At 53.3% G+C, this 25,981-nt stretch overlaps 8 protein-coding genes and 2 pseudogenes across 8 annotated transcripts, besides 18 other annotated features; all 10 read right to left on the bottom strand.

The window, feature by feature from the left end:
* Window positions 1–8,611: a sequence feature (areas not merged during assembly with more than two copies in the genome that could not be assigned to a particular haplotype).
* Window positions 2–454, bottom strand: Tc00.1047053506667.180 (uncharacterized protein; the record flags this gene model as incomplete). The annotated part of the gene is made up of 1 exon (XM_810423.1): window positions 2–454. The coding sequence occupies one exon, from the start codon at window positions 452–454 to the stop codon at window positions 2–4; it is 453 nt and encodes a 150-aa protein (XP_815516.1).
* Tc00.1047053506667.170 (uncharacterized protein) lies at window positions 948–1,727 on the bottom strand (the record flags this gene model as incomplete). Its single annotated transcript, XM_810422.1, has 1 exon — window positions 948–1,727. One exon carries the CDS (start codon window positions 1,725–1,727, stop codon window positions 948–950), a length of 780 nt encoding a protein of 259 aa, XP_815515.1.
* Window positions 1,965–1,985: a sequence feature (AT_rich).
* Window positions 2,747–2,876: a sequence feature (T-rich).
* Window positions 2,963–5,398, bottom strand: Tc00.1047053506667.160 (trans-sialidase, putative; the record flags this gene model as incomplete). The annotated part of the gene is made up of 1 exon (XM_810421.1): window positions 2,963–5,398. The coding sequence occupies one exon, from the start codon at window positions 5,396–5,398 to the stop codon at window positions 2,963–2,965; it is 2,436 nt and encodes an 811-aa protein (XP_815514.1).
* Window positions 6,377–6,397: a microsatellite.
* On the bottom strand, window positions 7,727–8,668 carry Tc00.1047053506667.140 (uncharacterized protein; the record flags this gene model as incomplete). Its single annotated transcript, XM_810420.1, has 1 exon — window positions 7,727–8,668. The coding sequence occupies one exon, from the start codon at window positions 8,666–8,668 to the stop codon at window positions 7,727–7,729; it is 942 nt and encodes a 313-aa protein (XP_815513.1).
* Window positions 8,612–8,683: a sequence feature (heterozygous, non-Esmeraldo-like haplotype).
* Window positions 8,684–9,530: a sequence feature (areas merged during assembly that could not be assigned to a particular haplotype. This can correspond to areas where the two haplotypes were merged or to regions with more than two copies in the genome that were merged during assembly.).
* Tc00.1047053506667.130 lies at window positions 8,795–9,598 on the bottom strand (annotated as a pseudogene).
* Window positions 9,531–11,551: a sequence feature (heterozygous, Esmeraldo-like haplotype).
* Tc00.1047053506667.120 (mucin-associated surface protein (MASP), putative) lies at window positions 10,183–11,622 on the bottom strand (the record flags this gene model as incomplete). The annotated part of the gene is made up of 1 exon (XM_810419.1): window positions 10,183–11,622. One exon carries the CDS (start codon window positions 11,620–11,622, stop codon window positions 10,183–10,185), a length of 1,440 nt encoding a protein of 479 aa, XP_815512.1.
* Window positions 11,552–11,643: a sequence feature (areas merged during assembly that could not be assigned to a particular haplotype. This can correspond to areas where the two haplotypes were merged or to regions with more than two copies in the genome that were merged during assembly.).
* Window positions 11,644–12,839: a sequence feature (heterozygous, non-Esmeraldo-like haplotype).
* Window positions 12,494–12,529: a microsatellite.
* Window positions 12,840–23,331: a sequence feature (areas not merged during assembly with more than two copies in the genome that could not be assigned to a particular haplotype).
* Tc00.1047053506667.110 lies at window positions 13,130–15,220 on the bottom strand (annotated as a pseudogene).
* Window positions 16,830–16,850: a sequence feature (AT_rich).
* Window positions 17,798–20,344, bottom strand: Tc00.1047053506667.90 (trans-sialidase, putative; the record flags this gene model as incomplete). Its single annotated transcript, XM_810418.1, has 1 exon — window positions 17,798–20,344. One exon carries the CDS (start codon window positions 20,342–20,344, stop codon window positions 17,798–17,800), a length of 2,547 nt encoding a protein of 848 aa, XP_815511.1.
* Tc00.1047053506667.80 (mucin-associated surface protein (MASP), putative) lies at window positions 21,641–22,522 on the bottom strand (the record flags this gene model as incomplete). The annotated part of the gene is made up of 1 exon (XM_810417.1): window positions 21,641–22,522. The coding sequence occupies one exon, from the start codon at window positions 22,520–22,522 to the stop codon at window positions 21,641–21,643; it is 882 nt and encodes a 293-aa protein (XP_815510.1).
* Window positions 22,233–22,294: a microsatellite.
* On the bottom strand, window positions 22,965–23,837 carry Tc00.1047053506667.70 (mucin TcMUCII, putative; the record flags this gene model as incomplete). Its single annotated transcript, XM_810416.1, has 1 exon — window positions 22,965–23,837. The coding sequence occupies one exon, from the start codon at window positions 23,835–23,837 to the stop codon at window positions 22,965–22,967; it is 873 nt and encodes a 290-aa protein (XP_815509.1).
* Window positions 23,077–23,195: a microsatellite.
* Window positions 23,332–23,668: a sequence feature (haploid, Esmeraldo-like haplotype).
* Window positions 23,669–24,519: a sequence feature (heterozygous, Esmeraldo-like haplotype).
* Window positions 24,520–25,981: part of a sequence feature (areas not merged during assembly with more than two copies in the genome that could not be assigned to a particular haplotype) that runs on past the window's edge.
* Window positions 25,368–25,405: a microsatellite.

Raw genomic sequence — 25,981 nt, 5'->3', positions numbered from 1 at the left:
CTCACAATACCGCCAAAACTCCACACAATCCCAGAAGAAGCAGCAACACCAAATACACGCGCACACGCACAGTGCTGTCAACAATTAACTCTCGCAGTGTCAATTTCGCGTCGTTGAGCAGGGCAAAGCAGTCGTCGGGACTCACGCCGTTTACAGAATACTGCGCAGTGAATTCTCGTAATAGGGGTTTTTTCTCGTGTCCAGAGGCATTGCGTTGACTCAATCCGTACGCATCACCCTCAGCAACAAATCCACTGCCTGCAACGCCATTTTCTAAAACGAGAGATTTGTGTCCAGTGGCGCTGCGCTCATTCACCTCGTCTGTGTTATCCGCAGCAACGTGTTCCCTGCCGCCATAAGTGACAGACATGATCCCGAATGCATTCGACGCCACTAATATTCTCGGACCGTTGGCAAAGGAAGGCCTCTTGTTGGATGCATTCGGGACCATCATTTCCTTCGGATTGGCGGCAAACTCAGGCTTCGTCTCGGACGTGTTGGTCGCCGTGTTGGATGCGGGACTCGGATCGACGGTGTTGGATCCGTCAGCCGCGGCAGACTGTCGTCAATCCTCGTTTTGGCGTGACGGCTCAGCATTAACTTGCGGCGCAGTTGTCCACCAGATTTTGTGTCATCCTTCCCTTCACGGGGGTGGCGGCAACTGACAGATGCCCGTCCGGTCAGCATCGCCGCTCCGTGCAGTCGGATGGATGGTTCCATCGGGAGGAAATTGACGCCGCCACAATTCATAAGGGCCGGCGTATTTATGTGTCGTCACATTCATCGTGAAGGCAACGGTGGCCCCTTCCTCCTTCGCTGCACAGCTGGCAGCACAGTTGCTACATGTGTGCACCGCATTGGCCACATGGCACACAGCACCCAGCTCACCATCTCTGCCATGCATGCGCACACCAAAGCCACTGAAAGTATAATTCTCATACTGAGCCTCAGCACTCGCTGCAGAACACTTCTTCCACGCCCACACGCACACGACAGCTCAGGCTGCCGTCAGTCGGAGCACACGACACATCCACCGGCACAACCACCGCATCCGCAGCACCAGATACATCTCCAGGACTCCCAGCAGCAGCAAGAGCGCAAGGACCAACACGGCGCGCACCACACGGAGCCGCACCGTCACCATCGTCACCATCGCAGTCATCGTCACCCGTGGTGGAGTCGCTGGAGTCAGAAGGAAAAGAATGCAACAGGAGGGAGAGGGACGGAGTGCAGCGGATGCAGCGAGAGAGAGCAGACAACATGAGGAGAGGGAAGCAGGCCCAGCCGCACACTTCACACACCACGAGACGGCATCCACCCAAGGAAGGCACACAACGCCAGCAGCCACCCACCATGCAGGAGGAAAACACATCCACCACCATCTCCCCCCAGCTCATCGCTACAGCCCCAGGGAAATGGCCAAAACCCCGCGGCCACCACACAACGCTCACGGAGCAGGCACCCACCACACCAGCCACACGCGCCAGTGGACCCTCATCCATCCATGACGCGGCAACAAAATTTCCAGCCATCCCGCCCTCAGTGGGACACGGAGCCCAACTCAACGCAGCCACACGCGGTGCATCACACCCACAGGAAAGGAGACTCGGGCTACGCGCTCCCTCCTCCTCACTTCTCCTCATGGCCACGGAAGAAGACAACAGCCGCCACACGCAACTGCCAGCATGCACTGCAAAAGGAGCACTCAAATCCACTGCAATGTGCATCTTGTGTGTGTGGTTGTGTGTGCCTGCAGAAACACAAAGCGAAGAAGCAAAAAAAAGAAAGCAGAGTGTGTGCAGAGACGCACAAAAATGTACAGCAGAGACGCATGGCGGAAACAACAAGAAGAAGACCGCTCAAACTCATGACTGCACTGCATTCCAAGCAGTGGCAATCCACACAAGATTTATCCAAAACAAAAAAAGAACCGTCCCCTTCGTCTTATATAAACCCCATCACACAAAATAATTATAAATAAAAAAGAAATCGTCCATTACTGTTCCACACAAATTTAAAAATAAGAAAAAGAAGTCGCCTGGCTGCCGTGTGGCCACACCAAACTGTCTGTATATATTTTGCCCGGAAAAGAAATTTTAAAAGATATTTAAGTGTCTTTCAACCGTCTGACCCTCTGTGTGTCCGCACATCGTTTATATTTCATGGGGTCATCTGCGTGTTGCTGCTCCCCTCAGCCCTCTCATCGGCGCGTGAGTGCGGCCCGCAGAGCACAGTCACTCGTGTGTGTGGGGACTGAGAGAAGCACGCAGAAATGACGGGAGTCGCGTCACTCCATCGGGAGAGTGAGCGCAGCAAAAGAAAAAAATCATCAGGAGGGAGAGAAATGCTGACGGGACTGCCAGCGCGTGAAATGAACACAAAAACAAAAAAGAAAAGAAAAACACGGCGGCAGGGTGTGGCTGTGTGTGGCGCTGCGGGTGTCTGCCCGCCCTGGCCGCAAAAAAGAAAACAAAACAAGAGGGAAAGAAATGTGTGCTCCGCCCCACAGGCCCTCGTCGCACGCCCACACGTCACGGCTCCCTCAGCGCGCCGTTCGTCGCGGCCCCTCCTCATGCGTGCAGCAGGCGAGGCGCACAGGGCCGTCGTCATGAGCGTGTCGGTGGGTGTGCGAGTGGAGCAGTTGGGCGTGAAACACACGGTACCCCTCGCAGGAAGAGTGCAGCAATAAACAATTAAAAGAGGGAAGAATAAAAAAAAAGAAAAAACGTCCATAGTGATTGCCCCCAAAAGCAAAAAAAAGAGAAAAGGGATGGGGGAGTGAGAGATAAAAAAAAAAAAAAAGTAAAAAAAACACGCAAAACAAAAAACAAGAAAGTAGCAAACAGCAAATAAATTTAAAATACACACAAAAAAAAGGATTTATGAAAGAAATTCGTTCCCATGGGAAAGTAATTCTGTGGTGGGGAGGGCGCAAGTGTCCCACGCGGCAGCCAGTCACTCCTCACAGAGCCGCAAATCCCCACAGTCCCAACAGAAGGAGCAGCGGCAGCAGTCCGCTTCCGCAAACAGTGCTGCCATCACCATTTGCCGCAAAGTGACGAGCGGTACCGACACCCGTTGCTCCTCCCGCCAAGGATTCAGAAGAGCGCTTCGGGCGAGACACAGCAGGTGAAGAAGTACGCGCAGCCACTGGCTTTGGAATATTAATTTTATTTTTGGCAAGCCCTGCAATCTCTTCGGAGCTCAACGGGCGGTTGTACAGCAGGACGTTCGTCACACTCACAGATACACCTTCGTCACCCCCTGTGTTCTCTGCATTGCCTCCATCCCCTCCAATGTAGAAGTGAGAGATCCCTTTCGATTCTGTATTTTCCCAGTTACTTTGCACACTCTCACACACACGCTGACCATCGACGTAAACGGAGCCCTGGATGCCATTCTGTAGCACAATGGCCACTTGGTACGTTGTATCTTTCTCCCAAGTCCTGCTGTGCTCCGACGTCTTTCCGCCACTGTGCAACAATTCCCACCTCTTTTCTCTGTTGTACGACAGTCCCAGGAGTACAGTATTCTTATCGCCATCATTCACCTTCGCACCCATCAATGGAATGGAGTTATCTCCGTCCTTTGGCAAACCGTGGATGGACACCGTCGCCACAAGAGTGAATTTGTAGTTCGCAAAGTAGTACGGCACAGTCTGCCCCATGTCGCCAACAAGCCACACCGCCCCTGCACCACGCCCCGTGAACGTCACGCCATCGACAGGCCCTGTGGCCGCTGCTGCACCGCTCTTTACTGTGGCGTTCACGCCGAGGTACTCGTCCCTCCATGTGCCATCAGAGAAGTCGCCGGACAAAAAGCCAACCAGCCCATCCGTGATCTTAACAGCGCCGCAGGCAGTGCCAGATGAGGTGTCCTCCGTAGCACTTGAAGTGGGACACAGCTTGGAGACGCGTTTGTCCACTTCATTCCAGGTCGTCAGCACTTCCTTCACCCGCTTCAGCTGCGCAGTCAGAAGCACAGAGACCATACCGAATGATGTTTCTTTCTCACCGTCCTTCTTCTTCTCGTACAGTGCAATCAACTCCTCCTTCTTATTATCACCATCTTTACCACTTTTGTACAACAGGGAGCTGGCGGCAGCGTCCTCATCATCGGATACCGGCCCAATATCAACAATGTGCGTATTGTCCGTAACCCAAAGATGGAGTACACTCTTTCCATTGTTGTTTCCATTTTTCTCTTTTTTGGAGTAGACCGGCAGAGTGACGAGCATCACATCCCTGTTATTATCGGCACCGTCAATCGTCGCTGTGATGAACCCGCTTGTAACGCCCTTCGCAGTTCCCTTGTGTTTGTTGCCCCACACGCGCGAGAGTGTCCCGAGTGCCTCCGTCCACGATTCCCCCTTGTCAGCGGACTCGTACACCCTGCGGCGGCCATCATCACACGCAGTCATCATCATGAGTTTTTTGTCCTTCCACTCCACGACGGAGGGATCACCGCAGCCATCGGCAGACATCCCCTTCGACAGCTTCCAACTCGCAATGTCTGAGGAGTATATGATCAGCGAAACGGTCTTCCCATTATTCTTCTTCGTCCCTTCCACAGGGAACACAAGCGTACCGTCATTTATATAAACGCCCGATCCACCGCTGCCAATCAGTCCTGTCAAGGAGTCCTGTTTGCCAAAAAGACCCCACGGTAGACCGTAAGTATCTCTCCAATAAATTCTTTTGTCCTTTCCTTCCTCACCACTGACGTTTCCTCTCACCAGCAAGAGTCCCCATTGAACCCCATCAGTCGCATTGGCAGCAACAACTGCAGCGGCGGCACTTTCACTGGTGTATTTTCCCGCAAGCATGTAAATATCTCTTCTATTCACAACTGTTGTTGGTCGGCTCACATGTACTTTCGTGTCACTTTGGGAAACGACATCTTCCTGTTTTTGATAGGTGCATTTCCCATCTTTGAAATGACATTCATCCGGTGCTTGGATCTTCAATTTACTCATGTCCAACAATTTTGATGACTCATCACTCAACTCCAGGAGCTCCGAGGCAATCCCAGTAAAACCGCTGCCTCCCTTCGTGCACTGCGCCTCGGCAACGGCAAACACATCACCATCCAACTCAACAAGACTGGGAACACGGAGCGAGCTCACTGTTTTTTCTTCATTCTTATCCCTCCAATCAAAATATGGCTTTGGTGAAGATTCCGCACCTGACGAAGTCTCCTTACTGGATGCGGCCCCTCCACCAGTGCTGCAGCACATCATCACGACGAGAAGCAGCACCGCGGAAGCAAACACATGCCGGGACATGTGGGGCCTCTGCGGCTCACTCTCTCTTCCTTCCCTCCTCCTTCCGCTGGATCCGGTCACGCGGCGACGGTTGTGTGTGCGGGGTGCCTTCACTGCAGCAACACGTGAGTGCATACAAATATTTGTGTGTGTGTGGGCGGTGTGTGTGCTGTTGTTGTTGGTCCTTTCAGAGCCTTCGAACTTCACAGTAGCGTTTAGCGCTTGTTTGCTTTCTTCGTAAGAGAGTGACAGAAATGAAGAAAAACAGCCTAATAAAATATGGGTGAAAGAGTAAGCACCGCCACTCACCCACAGTGAGTGGCACCATCATCCCCGCCGCAGTCACTCCCAACAACAACAACTCACGCACACAGACACACGGAACAGGAGATGGAAGAACAGTGCACCGGGAACACACAGCGACGGTCACCAGCAGCAGCAGGAGCCACGGCGGGTGCGTCGTTACTCGTTACACTTCAGCGCACACCGAGCAGCGTTCACACAAAAAACACAACCAGCAAAATGCAAAAAAGCACGACCGCCCTTCACAGCACCCACGCGCTGCCGCCAGTCGTTTTACTGTTGTTTCTTCCAGTGCCACCAATGGTCTTGTTTTCACTTCGAAGATTATTGCCGTTACCAGACACACCAGTAACCGGAGCAGCTAAACTAGTTTCAGAACAGCCAACACCGTAGACACCGCAGCACAGCACACAGAGGGCACATAGCAACAGCAGGCGGCCAGTGATCACATTCATCACGGCTACACATACTGTCTAGGAAGGGGCACGGAGAGAAGGATGAGAAGAACACACACACAAATCAGCAGCGGCTGCATGGAAGAGAAGGGGTGGCGTTTACATGAGGGTTGTTGTCGTGAGCATCGGTGACGCGTGCACGCAGGAAAAACAGTCAACAATTAAACACCGGACAGCACGGCGCACAACTCCATGGCTTTTAAAACCCTCCCGCAGCTGCCCCCCAATGGAAAGAAAAGAGGACGCCACGGTGCGGCAGGAACACAGAGATGACGGCGCAGAAAAGAATGCCAAACCGGCGTAAAAAAAAAGCAAAAACAAGGCTTTCCCCCACAGCGGCCACATCCAACACGCAAATAATAATAATAATAATAATCAACACCACACACGGCAACTCACAGGGCAGTGAATTCCCTGTCGCCAACCTTCATGGCTGCTCGCCCACACACTCTTCGGGAGTCCATCGCTCCGCCGCCTTCTTCCCTCCAGCAGCACCCTCGCACGAACAGCCACGGCACACAATCGGGTCCATCCGCACCAGTCGCCACGCCGCCCTCAACGACCCAACAGGCAACCGCCCAACGACTGTTGCAGACATCACACACCCGCGCCGAAGCACGCGACGCAACATCATGTCACGTGGACCCCGCCGTCGGCAGCACGTCATGTCAACCGTTTGGCCAACACACGGAACAATCAATCGACAGAACAGAGAAGTAAGGCAGGCGCTCAATCAAGGAATCTCCACACACACACACACACACGACTCTTTTGATGCCAATGCAGCTGCCACGGGCACAGTATCCGAGCGGAAAATGACAACCAGTAAAAAAAGCCTCGCAAAAGGAAAACAATCCACACGTCCATATGCAAAGCGCCACTCAGGCTGCTGCAGCTGCAGGGTCCGTGGGCAAAAATGCGCCTTACTGAATCCCGCCAATTATGTCAGTCTCCCCTCCCACCAATGCCACGCATAATGCACGGTGTGCGTCCACAGGCATCCACTTCCGGTGGCCTAGCAACACTCCAGAAACGAACGCAACAGGAGTAATACAACGAGCACCACACAATGCCACCGCAACAGCAAGCACACCACAGGACAGCACCACGCCACGCACCGATGCTTTGCTCTTCCACACAATTCATTTACCGCACACCCCAAAACACACATAATGGGAAAAGCAAAGGATCATTACACAATGCAAAAGCAATATAAATAAAAACAAGAAAATCAAAACCCACACAGATCCCTTGCACACGCACACAAACACCCCACGGCATTCTTCACAATAAGCAAAACAATTTGTTACCCCTAAACCCAATAAAACACGTGTGGTGCCGCCACATAAGCGACCAACACACACAAAAAAAAAAAAAGGAATGTATAGAGCATTTCTCTGGTGCAAAGCATAGAGACAAGCAGAGCGTATATATGTATATATATACTGAGAGGGACATATCAATTAATATAGGCTTTTCTCTCTTCCACCCACTGCTAAGTGCGGGCCACGCAGGACGAAACCGCATTAGCCTCGCCGTGCAACGGAATCCATGCAGCCACTCAATAGAGTGTTGGTACGGCGGCGGCAGCGGCAAGTAGAAGAAACAGCGGACAGGGAAAATCAGCAGCCGCACTGTTATTGCCGTGGATAGGAGGCGGAAAGTCTGTCAGGTCTGCCACCCAACCCCCGCGCCCACCGCCGCTTCATCCTCCCTCGGCGGAGGGTCCACGGCACCCTTGCGCATCATCAGCGGCATCAGGGCCCTTGGGTCCCGTGGCTGCGGCACTGCCACCGGCCTTTTCGCTGACGGCCTTATCTCCTAATGATTGTTCCACAACAGACGTCACACCATCGGCGGCCACATCGTCGCTGTCCGGAAGATCGCTCTTCTTCTCCGCCTCATGCGGCGCACCCGCGGTGTCGTTGGGCGAGATCACCCCGTTGCCTGTCGGGGCATCCCGGATGGACTTCCTTCTCCTCTCGCGACTGATGCTCCTGGGGTGCAGCCAAGTCGACATCCTTCGGTGGGGTGCCGCGGCCGGGATCAATGCTCTCCGCAACGGGGACGGATGCCCCTGAGAAAACTTGTTCGGTAGATGCCGGTGAAACCGTCCTGCTCCACACCCTCTCTCCGCCGTCCCACGGAACCACTGCAGAAAGGCTGCCGCCAGTGGCGGATATCGTGCACACCTCCGCGTGGTCAGGACAAATGACGTTTCCCTCATCGTACGGTCGAGTGCCCACGTAATCGTCGCCTCGACCGTGCATGGGACCCAACAAACGCCGCCCTTTTCAGTCACTCTCAGACGCACTTGCAGGCCAAGGCGCCCCAATGCCGCATGCATGGCAGCACCGAGATGTGTCGCCTCCGTGTCCCTCGCATCGGTTGTGTTGGTGGGAAGCCTGTCCAGAAACCACGAAGAGGGCTCATCCCCGGGCCTCGCAGACAAATATTCTCCCCCGCAAATAACAGTGTCAGCATCCCTCAGATTCAGTGCGGGATCAGTGATGGGGCAACTGTCCACAGGGCGTTTTGCTGACATTTCATGGATAATATACCAACAGCAACCACTGGAATACCGATCCAACGCGCAGTGTTTGACGAAAACACCCACTTCACAGAGCATTTGGCGATATTCACTCATTTTCAGTGCGGATCAATTCCTCTGCAGCAGCCCGACTTCCTGTCGCAACGCGTCGGCTCCGCCATCTACCAGTTCACCCTCATGCATCCCAGGTCAGCCAATGCGGCCAGCAACAGCTCCATGCCATCAATGTCGTCGCAGTCGTGGTGGTCCCTCGCTGCCATCGCGGCAGTCGTCGAGTGCAACACCACCGACAGCGCCCTGCCACGCATACCAGCAACATTCCTCACCATGCTGCGGCCTGCCATGTGCGGGTGGGTGAATCCGAGAGCATGGACCAACAGGTGCGCGGCGATGCGGGTGACAAGGTCTCCATGAAACAAAACGGCCGGGCAATGTTCATGGCGCCAGCGACGGGACAGCCATCCTCCAGCGTGGCGCACGGGAGTGCCCACACAGCACCAGCGCCGCAGCCACGCACAGCACCATGTCAGAATTGGCAACACCAGCGCAACGATGCTCAGCAGGCACAGTGAACCGACTGCAAACGCTGCCCGTGTCAAATGGGGGCACAATCAACGGACGCTCCAGTGGCTGCACGAGCAGACGATCCACATGCGGGTCGACAGCAGCAGGGACAACTTCATTCTCGAGAATGTCCCCGTGTGCAGAGGACAGGACGTCATCCTCACAGTGGCAATTTTCAGTCAACAAATTCATTGTGTAATACCGCTCTGAAATACAATACTTCCTGGTATCATCCATGTCCCTTCTGGATACGTTGATGCGGATGGTCGCCCACAAATTCCTCCCGATGACAGTGTATATCTGCAGCGCACCCTCTGCTCCAAAAAGATCACGTCTCTCACAACAAATTTGATCAAGTTCGCGCCGTCGGCTCGCATCACATAGCCAAAGAATCAAGAGCACGTCAAAGTGAAAGCAAAGCACCGCTGGCAATCACACCAAAAACTTCATCACATGCAGCAGCACCAGCGTCTCAGTCTACTGTGGGGTGTAGAGCGAATAAACGATTGATGTGGGTGTTGGGCAAATTTTTCGTGGCTTGCTAAACCAACATAGGCTGATTGCGTGGGAAGAAACAACAAAAAAACACAAAAGAGAAAAGTCATCCATCCGCAATTTGAGCAATCCACCAATCAATGAAAGTGCAGTGGGTGCTCTCAACCACAACAGAAGTAAAACAAACAAAAAACAAGAAGCCGAAGCGCGGGACGACCAGCGCACACACTCTCATTGCTCCCGTAAAGCAAAACACACACACAGGGAGAGAGAGAGAGAGAGGTCGCCCACTCAATGCAATAAAAACAAAACAGAAACAGTTACGGTGCTCCGCCCATGCAGCCAGGCAGGACGGCAGCGGTGCTTGTCGTGCAAAAGAGAGCACCAACGGGCCTGCATGGGTGTGCATGCAATATATACAATGGGCACATTATGTGTGTGCTTCGTGGGATGAGGTGAGGGCGAGAGTCCATGCAAGGGGACACACACAGAGAGAGTGGGTGAAAGACGAGTGTGTGTGCGGGCGGTGCATGGCTCTCTCTCACTCACTCTCACGCGGCCACCACCGCAGCAGCAGCCGCACACGCAACAACAATAAGAAGAAGAAAAAGAGGGGAGGTGGTGTGGGAGACAGCGGTGCTGCCGTCAATGTCGCCAGAAGTAGATGTAGCATTTGTTTGGGTGGTGTCTGTTTCTGGTGTTTGTGGTTCGACCTCACTGGCTGTGGGAGCATCGTTAGTATTTACGGCATGGGGGTCATTGTGCGGTCCTTTGGCTTCAGGCCGTTGTTCATTTTCATCCTCCTCTTCCGTCTTATCCTGAAAAACACCACTGTCACTTGTGGAGATGGATGATTCTGATGATGCCGCTGGGCCATCGGTATCTGCATCCATCTTTATCGCCTCTTTTGTTGTTGTGTCTTCACTGTTTTGCTCAAGCACGCCATCCGCTGAAGGCGGTTTCGGTGCTGCGGACTCTTTTTCGCTTTGTAAAGGTGGCGCTTTGTGCTTTTCATCGGTTGAATTATGTGAAGCTGTTCGTGTCGGTGGTATTCCTTTTCCTTCTTCTGGATCTCCCGCTTCTCGTGATCGCGCTGCGGGTGTATCTACCCCTGGTGATGGTGATACTGCCGATGTTTGCTGTTCTGGTGACGGTGGTGGTGGTTGTGTTACTGTTACTGTTGTACCTTGTTGCTGCAGCTGGCTGTCGGCAGACAACACGCTGGAAGGGCCGTGTGCCTCCACGCCACTCCGTCCTGCCTCGTTTTTACCTGCTTCCTCACTCGTACCCCGAATGTTCGCTTTTTCTTTTTTATGAGAGGACTCCGGATTTTCTTCGAGTTTTGGAACCTTTTGTGTATCTTTGTTTGTCTCTACAAGGATTCTTTCCGGCGGCTCATTTGTTTCTGGAGATTCCAATTTTAAATCAGAGGGTGCACCGCTTTTATTCTCTGAACCACCAACTTCAGGGGGAATGGAAGATCGAGAAGCACCAACAACAGTAGAAAACTCCGAGGCAGAAACCCCACTTTTGTTAGAATTCCCATTTTCTTCAGAACCGCCACCACCAGAACTGTCGTCATTAGGAACCAGAGACGAAGGGTTACCAACACCAGTTTGACCAACATCAGATTCCGGTGGGTCTTGTGGCGCTTTAGGTGCTTTGAGTGCTTCCGGTAACCCGGTTACTGGCGGTGGTGATGGTGGTACCGAAAGTGAATCTGGATAAATATCGGTTGAATCAGAAACACTTTCGCCAGTCGAAGCTTCAACAGCAGTGATAGGCAACGCCAAATGTAATGACACCGTCGGTGCATTTTTATCACATCCGCTCGACAAAAATGATTTTTTCTTTCCCAAGATTCCCGACGCCATGCAGCCACTCAATAAATTATTGTTGACGTCCCTCGCATAAACCCGGCCGGCACCGCACCACAGCACGCAGAGGGCACACACCAGCAGCACACGGCCAGTCATCATCATCGCCATCATCACTCCTGTCACTTGCGTGTAGCCTTCAAGACAAACTAACTCCCCGTCAACGCTGTGTGAAAGCAAAGGATGAGAGACAAGTCACTCAACCACGCACCGTCCCATCCAGCAATGAGAATCACGCACCACAACAACAACAATTAGGTGGGCGCAGCTCAACAACAATCAAAACAAGAAAAGGAGAAGCACTCCTCGCCGTGCACCGTTCCTCACACTCTCACAGTCACTCTTACTGTTATTCCCTTTCCTCAGGCCCTCACAGGCACGCCACGCTCACTCCAACACGCGCCCCCCCAGCACACGCACTCCGTGATGCGCTCACGCTGCGCCGCAACGTCCGCCACCTCCTCCCTCAGTCAAACAGCTCCGTGTCCTCCACGTCCCTCACAATCGCCGGCATGCCTCGGCCGCACAACACACACGAGGACACATGCAATAGCAACGCCATCCACGCCGCACCGCAAGATAGAGCCATGCGTACAGCACACACACCGCCGCAAAGAAAAGGACGGGTCGAATCCAAGTCCGCGCAGCAGTCCCTTACTCCTCTCCGCCCCGACAAATTGAAATTACGCCCCACAACGGTTTGTGGCGGGTGGCATCCCACACTCAAAATTGAAGCACGGCGCACACCATCCGCTCTCCTCCATGTGCACTCAGCAGGCCGGCGCCCAGTCACCCTCGTGCCATCGCAATGGGGAGCAAATAAAATCTTCGTCGCGGACCATCGGTGCCTCTGGCGGGAAAGAAAGCAGAAGAAATGGGGACATGTCAGCTGCACAATCAGCAGAGACACACCCAACGGAACAAGAAGACACAAAGTAGCAGTCAAAACGGTAGAGACAAAAACATATCCGCAGGGAATTACGAAAAACAGAAAAAAAAATGAAACAAACAAACAAACAAAATGTGGGACCCCTGCAGGACTCAAGGAAAAAAAAAAAGAAAAGAAATTGGTTCGGCAGGACTTTCATGGGCCATGAAGCTAAAGACGATTGGGTGCTTGCACATACTACCTGCACCAACAGAAAAAAAAGGGAAATTAAAATAATAATAAGAAAGATCTCATTATTCCACCACCCCACACAACATCCCTCACATTTCATGCGGCATCCGGCCTGTTCCTCTTATCCTCGTTTCGTGCAGTCCGTGGGACGCACAGCCGCAGGGCCGGCACCACGTGTGGGCGAGAACAAAAGCAAACAAGAGGAGGAAACACTTCGCTCATTACATTATGCAGCAACCGGACATTAGGCAACGAAAAAACAACAGTACTTATTACTAAAGCTGAACTGCATTAAAAAGACATTAAAAACTAAAAACATTGAAAAAATAAAAGATAATTAAAAAAGGGCGGGCAACGCGGCATGTATTCTCCGTGAGGCGTCGCTAATCCACACCCTGTGGCTCAGAAGACTGCCACGACCTAAATACAATCCCATTAAAAGCAGCAACACAAAAGACACGCACACACGCACGGTGTTGTTACCGATTAAATCACGCAGTGTCAATTTCACTTCGTTTTGAGAGGCGAGGCGGTCGTCGGGACTCTCGCCGCTCCACACCCTGCGAGGTGACTGTTTGTAGTGGGATTCGTTTCCAGGGCGTTGTGCCCATTCATCTCTCTTCTGTAATATCCCCAGCAACGTGCTCTCTGAGGCTGTCAACTACTCGAATCTTCTCGGGTGGCGTCGGGGCCGCTTCCCTTGTCGGAGCGGGACACTTTCCTTGAGTGCACGCATCGCAGTGGAGTTCAGTGGGCGGCTGTACAGAAAGACGTTCGTCAGCGTCACATGGGATTAGTGCCCACAGCAGGCGCCAAAGAAAAACCTCAGGACCTCAGGTGGCCTCTCGCCTGCTAACAGCACCTCTTCCTTCCCCAGCGACCGACCAACAATGTGCACAGAGGCCTTGTTGCCTTGCAGCGTGAGTGTACCACTTGTTGTTCTTTCCTCGGCTCCCAAGTGCTGCTCCGTGTCGTTGTCTTGCCTTCGAACGCCGTCTCCCACTTCTTATTGTGGCTGCACGACAGTCCCACGGTATGATTGGACGCAGTGTGCGCCAGCACCGCAGTCAGTGGAGGAGTGTTCCCACCCGGAGCCTCTTCGATGGTCACCGACGCCACAAGTGTGAAGTTGTGTCTCAAGAATACATGAAGTACTTCATCACCCCAAGTGTTCACAGGCCATATTGCCCTGGACTCAAGTCCCGTCAATTGAAACCCATCGTTGTCCTTCACTGCATTCGTCACCGTTGCATTCAAGCAAAGGTACTCGTCGTTCCACGTGTCATCACTGGCCGCATCGGACAAAACTGCCACAAGACCCGCCGTGGGTGTAGACAAGCTGGAGAAGAAAATGTCCTTTTGCACCCAATTACCGAGGACGGAATTGATTGCACTCAATCCCTCCGTCATGCAGGAAAGTGAGATGACACGGCATTCACCGTTGCCCCTCTCCGTTGTAAAAGACGCAAACTGCCATCCGAGTGCAGCAGGGTGCTGGCGAGCATCCAATCCGCAGCATTGTCCACGGCAACCGGTCCAAAATAAAACGAGCGGTTGTTGTCCGTGACCCAAAGGCAGAGCGCAGTGGCCCTTTTCTTCCCAGAGGTGTGCCCTCCCTGTGCGCACAGCATGACCTTTCCTTCCTCAATGGTCGCGGTGATGAGGGCATCCACACGCAGGCTTTCCTTCTGAGAGACTCCTGATCGTGCGTTGCCCCACACGCGCGAGAGTGTCCCGATGGCCTCCGTCCACTTTGCCCCCATGTCACGCGACGCCTACACCCTCTGGCCATTCTCGCAGTCACCATCATGAGAAGTGATCCCTCCCACTCGGTGACGTGGGGTTAAGGCATTCCGCAGGGGGAAATGTCTTCACGGAGCGACCAGGCACTGCCGCTGTCCGTCGAGCAAATGATCATGGAGCAAACGTCTTCCGCTTCATTCACCGCCATCAGAAGAAACACAGGCGTGCCATCCTCCATCACAACACCTGCGCCACCAGAAGCAATAAAATCCGTCCATTAACCTTGTGAGAAGCAGAAGAGATCAGTTTCGGGAGTGGTTTGGGGTCGCCCCATTCGATCCGTCCACTCTGCCTGCCACCCGTGGGATTCGTGACATCACCCACAAACAGTTTCAGCTCCAAGCCGCCCTCTCTCCAGCATCCACTTTCATAGGACACATCAGAGCCTCCCGCAGGAGGAAACACTCTGTGGCCCTTCGTGATTGTTGTGGGGCGGAGCACAACACCCAAACTCTCCTCTCCCTCCGCTGCACCAAGCACAGTGTGTGCCCTCCATGCATCCTTTCATTGACCTCACCAACAACAGTGGACCAATTCCACGCAGAGTCGATGCACCCCGCAACCACATCAGAAGAAAAGGGCTCACTTAATTGACCACCTTGATATCCGGCATCCATGTGACCCTCAGCGAAAGCAGCAATTACTCCACCAGCACTGAAGAGAGAGGGTGAAGCAAACGAATCCCTCGTCGTAACTGGAACAATCCCATCCTTCGGCTGCACCAGCGTCGTCTGCGGTAAAAACAGAACAACTCCACGCGGCAACTCAACGTTTATTGAACCACTCATCGCATCATCAATGGGATCCCCCTGCGGCTCGGTGACAGGCGTGGGCCTTCTTTCGGATGGTATCGGAGCCACTTTTGTGTTCCGAATAAAGGCAAACTCAGGCTTCGTCTCGGACGTGTTGGTCGCCGTGTTGGATGCGGGACTCGGATCGACGGTGTTGGGTCCGTCAGCCGCGGCAGACTGTCGCCAATCCTCGTTTTGGCGTGACGGCTCAGCATTAACTTGCGGCGCAGTTGTCCACCAGATTTTGTGTCATCCTTCCCTTCACGGGGTGGCGGCAACTGACAGATGCCCGTCCGGTCAGCATCGCCGCTCCGTGCAGGCGGATGGATGGTTCCATCGGGAGGAAATTGACGCCGCCACAATTCATAAGGGCCGGCGTATTTATGTGTCGTCACATTCATCGTGAAGGCAACGGTGGCCCCTTCCTCCTTCCTTGCACAGCTGGCAGCACAGTTGCTACATGTGTGCACCGCATTGGCCACATGGCACACAGCACCCAGCTCACCATCTCTGCCATGCATGCGCACACCAAAGCCACTGAAAGTATAATTCTCATGCTGAGCCTCAGCACTGGCTGCAGAACACTTCTTCCACGCCTACACGCACACGACAGCTCAGGCTGCCGTCACTCGGAGCACACGACACATCCACCGGCACAACCACCGCATCCGCAGCACCAGATACATCTCCAGGACTCCCAGCAGCAGCACAAGAGCGCAAGGACCAACACGGCGCGCACCACACGGAGCCGCACCGTCACCATCGTCACCATCGCAGCCATCGTCACCCGTGGTGGAGTCGCTGCAGTCAATCAGCTGATCTGTGAGCCAGAAGGAAAAGAATGCAACAAGAGGGAGAGGAACGGAGTGCAACGGATACAGCGAGAGAGAGCAGACAACATGAGGAGAAGGCAGCAGGCCCAGCCGCACACTTCACACACCACGAGACGGCATCCACGCAAGGAAGGCACACAACGCCAGCAGCCACCCACCATGCAGGAGGACAACACATCCACCACCATCTCCCCCCAGCTCATCGCTACAGCCCCAGGGAAATGGCAAAACCCCGCGGCCACCACACAACGCTCGCGGAGCAAGCACCCACCACACCAGCCACACGCGCCAGTGGACCCTCATCCATCCATGACGCGGCAACAAAATTTCCAGCCATCCCGCCCTCAGTGGGACACGGAGCCCAACTCAACGCAGCCACACGCGGTGCATCACACCCACAGGAAAGGAGACTCGGGCTGCGCGCTCCCTCCTCCTCACTTCTCCTCATGGCCACGGAAGAAGACAACAGCCGCCACACGCAACTGCCAGCATGCACTGCAAAAGAAGCACTCAAATCCACTGCAATGTGCATCTTGTGTGTGTGTGGTTGTGTGTGCCTGCAGAAACACAAAGCGAAGAAGTATAAAAAAGAAAGCAGAGTGTGTGGAGAGACGCACAAAATGTACAGCAGAGACGCATGGCGGAAACAACAAGAAGAAGACCGCTCAAACTCATGACTGCACTGCATTCCAAGCAGTGGCAATCCACACAAGATTTATCCAAAACAAACAAAAAAACAACCGTCCCCTTCGTCTTATATAAACCCCATCACACAAAATAATTATAAATAAAAAAGAAATCGTCCATTACTGTTCCACACAAATTTAAAAATAAGGAAAGAAGTCGCCTGGCTGCCGTGTGGCCACACCAAACTGTCTGTATATATTTTGCGGGCAAAAGAAATTTTAAAAGATATTTAAGTGTCTTTCAACCGTCTGACCCTCCATGTGTCCGCACATCGTTTATATTTCATGGGGTCATCTGCGTGTTGCTGCTCCCCTCAGCCCTCTCATCGGCGCGTGAGTGCGGCCCGCAGCGCACAGTCACTCGTGTGTGCATGGGGACTGAGAGAAGCACGCAGACACGACGGGAGTCGCGTCACTCCATCGGGAGAGTGAGCGCAGCAAAAGAAAAAAATCATCAGGAGGGAGAGAAATGCTGACGGGACTGCCAGCGCGTGAAATGAACACGAAAACAAAAGAAAAAGAAAACACGGCGGCAGGGTGTGGCTGTGTGTGTGTGGCGCTGCGGGTGTCTGCCCGCCCTGGCCGCAAAAAAGAAAACAAAACAAGAGGGAAAGAAATGTGTGCTCCGCCCCACAGGCCCTCGTCGCACGCCCACACGTCACGGCTCCCTCAGCGCGCCGTTCGTCGCGGCCCCTCCTCATGCGTGCAGCAGGCGAGCCGCACAGGGCCGTCGTCATGAGCGTGTCGGTGGGTGTGCGAGTGGAGCAGTTGGGCGGGAAACACACGGCACCCCTCACAGGAAGAGTGCAGCAAGAAACAATTAAAGAGGGAAGAATAAAAAAAAAGAAAAAACGTCCATAGTGATTGCCCCAAAAGCAAAAAAGAAGGGATGAGAGATTAGAAAAAAAAAATTTTTTAAACAGGAAAAGAAGCAAACAGGAAAATAAATTTAAAATACGCAAAAAAAAAAGTAAAAGTATTGGAGATATTTGTTATCGGGGAAGTAATTCCGTGCGGAGGAGGGCGCAAGTGTCCCACGCGGCAGCCAGTCACTCCTCACAGTGCCGCAAATCCCCACAGTCCCAGCAGAAGGAGCAGCGGCAGCAGCCCGCTTCTGTAAACATTGCCAGCATCACCCGTTGCTCCTCCAACGGCATGGGAGTTCGAAGCTGTCGGCACTTGCTGTGTGGTGACAGGCTTCCCCTCCGTTGTTATTTGCTGTGCCTCACTTTCTTTTCGAGGCCGTCGCAAGGCCGCTTGTTCTTCTGGAGCTTCAGAAGGTTTCGTCGCAGGGAGGGCCACAATTTGTTCCCCTTCCACGGATGGAGAATTGGCTTCCACTGATTCCGGATCTTCCGATGGCGAATCGGCATCTTCTTCCACATCGGCATTCTCACCTGAAAATGAAAACGGGAGGTTGTACAGCAGGACGTTCCTCACAGTCACAGACACGCCTTCTTCGCTCCCTGCGCTGCCCCCATCCCCTCCAATATAGAAGTGTGAGATCCTCGTCGAATCCGTAGTTTCCAATTCACGTTCCACACTCCCACACACACGCTGACCATCGACGTACGCAGAGCCCTGACTGCCGTTCTGCAGCACAATGGCCACTTGGTGTGTTGTATCTTTCTCCCAAGTGCTTTTAAGCTTCTTGATCTTTCCGTCACAGCACAGCACCCGCCACTTCTTTTCGCTGTCGTACGACAACTCCATAAGCTTTTTTTCACCACCATCAAGACGCACACCCATCAAAGGAATGGAGTTACCTTCCTCCGGCACCTCGTGAATGGACACCGTGGCCACAAGAGTGAAGTTGTAGTTCGCAAAGTGGTACAGCTGATTCTCCCCCTGCTCGCCAACGGGCCACTCCGCCCACGATCCCTGGAAAGTCACACCATCGGAATTCTCAGCTACCTCTGTTGCCGCCCCAACACCGCTCCTTACTGTGGCGTTCACGCCGAGGTACTCGTCCCCCCATGTGTTCCCAGAGAAGTCGCCGGACAAAAAGCCAACCAGCCCAGTCGTGCTCGTAATATCGCCGCAGGGACTGTCAGTTGAGGAATCCTCCGTAGCACTTGAAGTGGGGCAAAGCTTGGAGACACGTTTGTCCACATTCTTCCATGTCGTCAGCACCTCCTTCACCCGCTGCAGCTGCGCTGTCAGAAGCACAGAGACCATACCGAATGATGTTGTATCCTCACCGCCCTTCTTCTTCTCGTACAGTGCAATCAACTCCTCCTTCTTATTATTCCCACTTTTGTACAACAGGGAGCTGGCGGCAGCGTCCTCATCTTCCTCGGACACCGGCCCAATATCAACAATGTGCGTATTGTCCGTCAGCCAAAGATGGAGTTCACCCTTTCGATTGTTGTTTCCATTTTTCTCTTTTTTGGAATACACCGGCAGTGTAACGAGCATCACATCCCTGTTATTATCGACACCGTCAATCGTCGCTGTGATGAACCCGCTTGTAACGCCCTTCGCAGGTCCCTTGTGTTTGTTGCCCCACACGCGCGAGAGTGTCCCGAGTGCCTCCGTCCACGAATCCCCCTTGTCAGCGGACTCGTACACCCTGCGGCGGCCACCATCACACGCAGTCATCATCATGAGTTTTTTGTCCTTCCACTCCACGACGGAGGGATCACCGCAGCCATCGGCAGACATCCCCTTCGACAGCTTCCAATTTATATTGTCCGAAGAGTGTATAATCAGCGAAACGGTCTTTCCATCCTCTTCGGCGTCGGCCTCCTTCTTTTTGGTGCCTTCCAATGGGAACACAAGCGTATCGTCCTTCATCTTAACGCCCGATCCACCGCCTCCAATCAGCCGCTTCAAGATACTGTGTTGGTTGCCTTTATAAGTCCACGGAATGGCGTAAGTATCGTTCCAATAAATTCTTTTATCATTTTGGTTCTCACCACTGACGTGTCCTTTCACCAGCATGAGTCCCCAGCCAACTGCCTGATAATTTTCGGCATATGCCCAACTATAGTTTCCAGCAAGCATGTAAATATCACTTCCCTTCACAACTGTTGTTGGTCGGCTCACATGTACTTTAGTCTTGCTTTGAGAATCATCCTGACCCGCTATACGGCAGGCGCATTTCTCTTCGCTACCGGCAGGACATTTCCCTCCTTCAAATATACATCCCTCCGGTACTTGTGTCTTCAGTTTAGTTTTCTCCAAGTCCTCTTTTGGCTTATCATCAGTCAATGTCAACAACTCCGAGGCAATCCCAGTAAAACCGCTGCCTCCCTTCGTGCACTGCGCCTCGGCAACGGCAAACACACCATCATTCATCTCAAAAAGACTGGGAACACGGAGCGAACTCACTGTTTCATCAGCTGTTGTATCTCTCCAAGCAAAAGGTGGCTTTGGTGAGGATCCCGAACCGGACAAAGTCTCCTTACTGGATGCGGCCCCTCCAGTGCTGCAGCACATCATCACGACGAGAAGCAGCACCGCGGAAGTAAACACATGCCGGGACATGTTGGGCCTCGGCGGCTCACTCTCTCTTCCTTCCCTCCTCCTTCTGCCGGATCCGGTCACGCGGCGACGGTTGTGTGTGCGGGGTGCCTTCACTGCAGCAACACGTGAGTGCATACAAATATGTGTGTGTGTGTGGACGGTGTGTGTGCTGTTGTTGTTGGTCCTTTCAGAGCCTTCGAACTTCACAGTAGCGTTTAGCGCTTGTTTGCTTTCTTCGTAAGAGAGTGACAGAAATGAAGAAAAACAGGCTAATAAAATATGGGTGAAAGAGTAAGCACCGCCACCCACCCACAGTGAGTGGCATCATCATCCCCGCCGCAGCCACTCCCAACAACAACAACTCACGCACACAGACACACGGAACAGGAGAAGGAAGAACAGTGCACCGGGAATACACAGCGACTGCCACCACCACCAGCAGCAGCAGGAGCCACGGCGGGTGCGTCGTTACTCGTTACATTTCAGCGCACACCGAGCGACGCCCACACCCAGCAAAGCAACCGGCAGAATGCAAAAGAGAACAAGACCGTTCTTTGCAAAGCCCACGCGCTGCCGCCAGTCGTTTTACTGTTCTCCCTTCCAGCGCACCCTCCAACGCACATCGCCCCACAGAGGCAAAGAATCCCTGACCAAAGTATACACAGCATAGGAGATACACATTGGCACGTGCAGCAGCTGGACGAGAAACAATCCGTACTTGTCCCAGGCACCCTAACCCACACCACCCAATCGACTGCACGCCAGCAACGTGTCAAAAAATAAATCGCAGGCTCCCGTCCTCCCTCCTCGCAAGGGATTTCGCAGCCAGAATCTTCTGCATGCATCCGTCCTCAGCAATCACGCAGCTCTACAGAGTATGCATAATGGCGTGTTTGTGTGCTTGTGTGTTTGTCAAAGCCTGTACATGCAGAGCAGCTGTGCGCCACAAGAGAGTCCAAAGAAGGCAGTGGAATAAAGAGAAGCGGATAGCAAACAAGCAAACTAGTCATACCTTTACACACACGCAGCCCACGGAATGGGTGCACTCAACCACAACACAATGAAAAACAAAACAAAAAGCCGAAGCGTGGGACGACCAGCGCACACACTCTCATTGCTCCCGTAAAGCAAAACACACACACAGGGGGAGAGAGAGAGAGAGAGGTCGCCCACTCAATGCAATAAAAACAAAACAGAAACAGTTACGGTGCTCCGCCCATGCAGCCAGGCAGGACGGCAGCGGTGCGTGTCGTGCAAAAGAGAGCACCAACGGGCCTGCATGGGTGTGCATGCAATATATACAATGGGCACATTATGTGTGTGCTTCGTGGGATGAGGTGAGAGCGAGAGTCCATGCAAGGGGACACACACGGAGAGTGAGTGAAGGACAAGTGTGTGTGCGGGCGGTGCATGGCTCTCTCTCACTCACTCTCACGCGGCCACCACCGCAGCAGCAGCCGCACACGCAACAACAAGAAGAAGCAAAAGAGGGGAGGTGGTGTGGGAGACAGCGGTGCTGCCGTCACTGTTTTGTGTGCTCGTCGTATCAGTTGTGTTGGCGGTTACTGTCGTTGCTTTTGTATCTTCTCCAGTCCCTTCTGAGCCTTTTTCTCGGTGTCCATGTGGTGTGGCTGCGGTCGCAGGCGGCGAAACATTTTTTTTACCTTCACTTGTAGTGTCTTCGCCATCCTTTTCGCGGGAATCAACACCGTCTTCTGGAGGTGATGGAGGAATTCCACCCGCAATGCCCTCAAGCAGTGTGTTCTCTCCGTTACCTGGTGTGAGTGTGTTCTCTACGGGTGGATTTTTGTCGGGCTCCTTCTTTTCTTCAACTTCCGGTTGCGTAGGATTGGCATTTGATTCCTGACTGCCGGAAGGTAAAATGCCTCCTGCAGATGCAATTGACTGGTTCTTTTCATTCTCACTGCCAATTAAATTCTCTTCCCTGGAATCTGAGCCTATTGCAACTGTTCCTCCTTTACCACCCCGCCCTTCTATACTTTCTTCTTCAGCCTCCGTCTCTTTATCTTCATCATCACCACCGTCATCTCCTTCACCTCCTTCATCACCACCTGCATTCCCATCTTGAGGAAGGGAAGATATTGGTGATACTTCTTCTTTAACAACTGTTACTCCATTTTGTAAGCCTTGGGAGCCTACTCGAGGCGTTACAAGTGGTTTTGAACCTGGTAGAAGTTCAGCACCACTCACACGACCTGCCGCCTCCCCTTCATCACATCTACTGCCGGCACTGCACCACAGCACGCAGAGGGCACACACCAGCAGCACACGGCCAGTCATCATCATCGCCATCACTCCTGTCACTTGCGTGCAGCCTTCAGCACAAACCAACTCCTCGTCAACGCAGTGTGAAAGCAACAGAAGAGAGACAAGTCACACAAACACCGCATCGTAACAAGTGGCAGCACCCCAGCAGCAGCAGCGCACACACCATTACACAAATTAATCCAGCACAAATCCAAAACTCGCACAACACCCGGCAAAAAAATTAAAAATGAAAAAAAAGATATTATAGAAAAATACCACAAGACTCCGCTGCGCATGCATATGAGTGTGTCTGCGACGCGTTCAACGTGGCGGATGTGGGGAGCGACGCGGAGCACACAGCAGGGCAGCGGAAGCAAACAAAGCAAAAAACAATCATCATAATTACTCTTACTTTATACATCGGACCACAGTAGACGTACACATGTCCCCGTGGATAAGTGCTGGCACGCACAGCCCACGCTCACTTTCAGCCCACAGCGGTGTACGCCAGCGCGGATACGGCGAGCAGCAGCGGGGCACACACCCACGCAGAGCTGCTGAAACTGCCGTCGATTTTGCGCAGACGTGACGGTGCGCGGGTGGTCGTCGTAGTGGTTGTAGTCGTAGTGCTTGGCGCCTCTGGCGCAGTGGTCGTCGTGGTGGTTGTAGTCGTAGTGCTTGGCGCCTCTGGCGCAGTGGTTGTCGTGGTGGTCGTAGTACTTGGTGCATTTTCCTTCTGAATTTGTGACGACACCGAACCGACCGTCCCAATTTGTGCCACTGGGTTAGCGGACCCACCTGAACCCCCTGACTCACCTGACCCACTTGGTTCCTGTTTTGTACCAAGCTCCAGACTTGTTGTATCTGAACCGTCTGGCAGAGCGGGTCCAAGATCTGTCCCTTTTCCGGAATCGCCCGTCCTGCCTGATGTCTGTTCCCCACCGCCCGAGTTTTTTAACCCCGGCGTGTCTTTCTCATCTCGATTTTGTACCGTAGCGCTCCCGGAACTTGTTCCTTGTGATTTTTCTTTCTCACTTCGTGGATGTTCCGCACTGTTCCCCGCAATCTCTGGCGTACCGGCCACTCCACCTGTCTCTTTTCCGGTATCGGTCCTCTTACCTGATCCCCCTCCCGCAACAACCAAACCTGCTTGAGCTGCCGCACCGGCACTATCCGTAACCAAGACTGTAGGGGTTTGTGGATTTGAAGAACTGGCCCCCAGAACTGGCTGCTGTAGCGGTGTCGTCTGAACACTGGGTACATCCTGTCCCGCGTCAGCAGTCACTGTCACGCACACGGACGGGCAGCAGCACAGGGCGAGCACCAACAGGGCGCACAGCAGACGGCACGTCATCATCATCGTGAGTGTGGTCGTTCAGTGGTGTGGAGCTGATCTGCACAGTGAGGGACATGGAGAGCAACAGGGGAGACGAGAGGTGCGGCAGACACACACAGAGGGCAAGACCACGTGAGGAGAGGGCAGCAGCCAGGCATGCACCGTACGCCGCACACCACGCACGACACACACTCCAATCCACGGCAACAGGCACACACACAGGGAGAGAGAGAGAGGGATGGAAGAGGCAGAGGCACACAAGGCTCCACCGCATCCACATACGGCGAGAGCGGTCCGTCGTGTCTGGACCCCTCACAGAGGGCACGCAAACACAAAAAAAAAGGTGCAGTGCAAACAGCAAAGTAACAATAAAAAAAGAAGAGATCCCCGCACACCACGCGGATTGTTGATCCACGGGAAGTGCAGCCAATATTCATCACAAAAACAATTCAGTTGCCTTCGGCCTCCGTTCATATTCAGCGTACACCACTTCATGCAAGCCCAGTCACCACCGCAGCAGCCGCACACGGAACAAGAAAAATAAGCGCAGGGAATGGAATAAATCAAGCAACCATTTATTTGTGTTTCTTTTTGGAGGGTGGCATATGTCTGCATGCGTTTTGTTGTTTTTTTTTTTTTTGCGGAGGGTGAACATTTGCGCCTGGTCGTGTATTGGGGATTTCTGCAGAGTGCACAATTATGTTTTATCTTCTCGTGTGAATGTTTCTTGTATTGGTGCAGCCAATAATTCGGTTTGTGTTGTTCCTGCTTTTCGATGGTAAAGTGTTGCAATAGATGCTTGTTTTTCCTTTCGTTGCTGTGGCACCTGATTCCTCACCGTTTATTGCGATGGAAATGAAAATATGTGAGTGGACTCCCACACACCAGAACGCACCTTCGCTCCTATTTATTGGTGCATGGAAGGGCATGTGTGTTTGGTGGTGTCTCGTCCATATATTTTGTGGGTGTACATTCCCCTGCAGGCTGAGGGCGGGATGACGCTCCGTCGCGGTGCACTTCCCTCGCATGCCGCCCACTGTGATCCATCATGCATCATCCCCTCACATATTCCGTGGTGCCACACCGCTGATATTATTGCAGCCGCCGTGATTCCGCGTACTTCACGCATTTCATTGTGCCACAATACATCCGCTCGTGTGACCGCCGCATCCAAACAGTGGCGCCCAACACCGTGAGCGGCAGTCCACATCCTTGCATACCCCAACGCAGTGGTGTTTGACTGTCAGCCAGGCGTCACACAACAGGAGAGTATTGTGCTGGCAGTACAACACACGGAGCTGCAGTGAATGACTCGGGCGGGGACGCATCTATTTGTCGCAAAGCAGTGAAAAGGAGTCGGGCAAAATAATGCCGGCTGCATTCACGACACCACATCCACAGCCAAAGCATGCGACGTGATGTGTGTTTCACTGGTGCTGTGAAATGCCTGCAGACGACGTCACTAGTGGAGGCATGCCACCCATGATCAGCGGACAGACAATAATCGGCATGGCAGGCCACAAAAGGCAGCAACGACACCAGCAGCAGGAGCAGCTCTCTCTCTCTCTCTCTCTCTCTCTCTCTCTCTCTCTGTTGCCTCCGAGAAGTAAATAGTCCACCAGCCACAGCCGACTGTGCCATCGTGACACTCCATGCACGTCGTGGCTGCGTCAACACATCCTGTTCCCTGCAGCGCCTCGAAAGATGCCTCAATCCGTCCACTAAGTGCATCGGTGTGGGCCGTGCCTGGGCTGTTCGTGAAGACCACAACGATGTGAGGATCACCGAGTCGCAGCATGTTTGTTGTGACGTTGTTGCATGGCACCTGCACACACACACGCAGCGCCTGCATCCCTCCTTTTGTGTTCGCCCTCCGCCGGAGTCGTCACACACACGAGCAGCAGCAGCAGCAGCAAGAGCGCAAGGACCAACACGGCGCGCACCACACGGAGCCGCACCGTCACCATCTTCATCATCGCAGCCATCGTCACCCGTGGTGGAGTCGCTGGAGTCAGTCAGCTGATCCGTGAGCCAGAAGGAAAAGAATGCAACAAGAGGGAGAGGGACGGAGTGCAGCGGATGCAGCGAGAGAGAGAGCAGACAACATGAGGAGAGGGCAGCAGGCCCAGCCGCACACTTCACACACCACGAGACGGCATCCACGCAAG

The sequence above is a fragment of the Trypanosoma cruzi genome, genomic scaffold (assembly GCF_000209065.1).
Source record: "Trypanosoma cruzi strain CL Brener 1047053516695 genomic scaffold, whole genome shotgun sequence".
Classification (NCBI taxonomy): domain Eukaryota; phylum Euglenozoa; class Kinetoplastea; order Trypanosomatida; family Trypanosomatidae; genus Trypanosoma; species Trypanosoma cruzi.
Note: the sequence above shows the minus strand (reverse complement) of the source record. Positions and strands in the feature narration are given on the sequence as shown.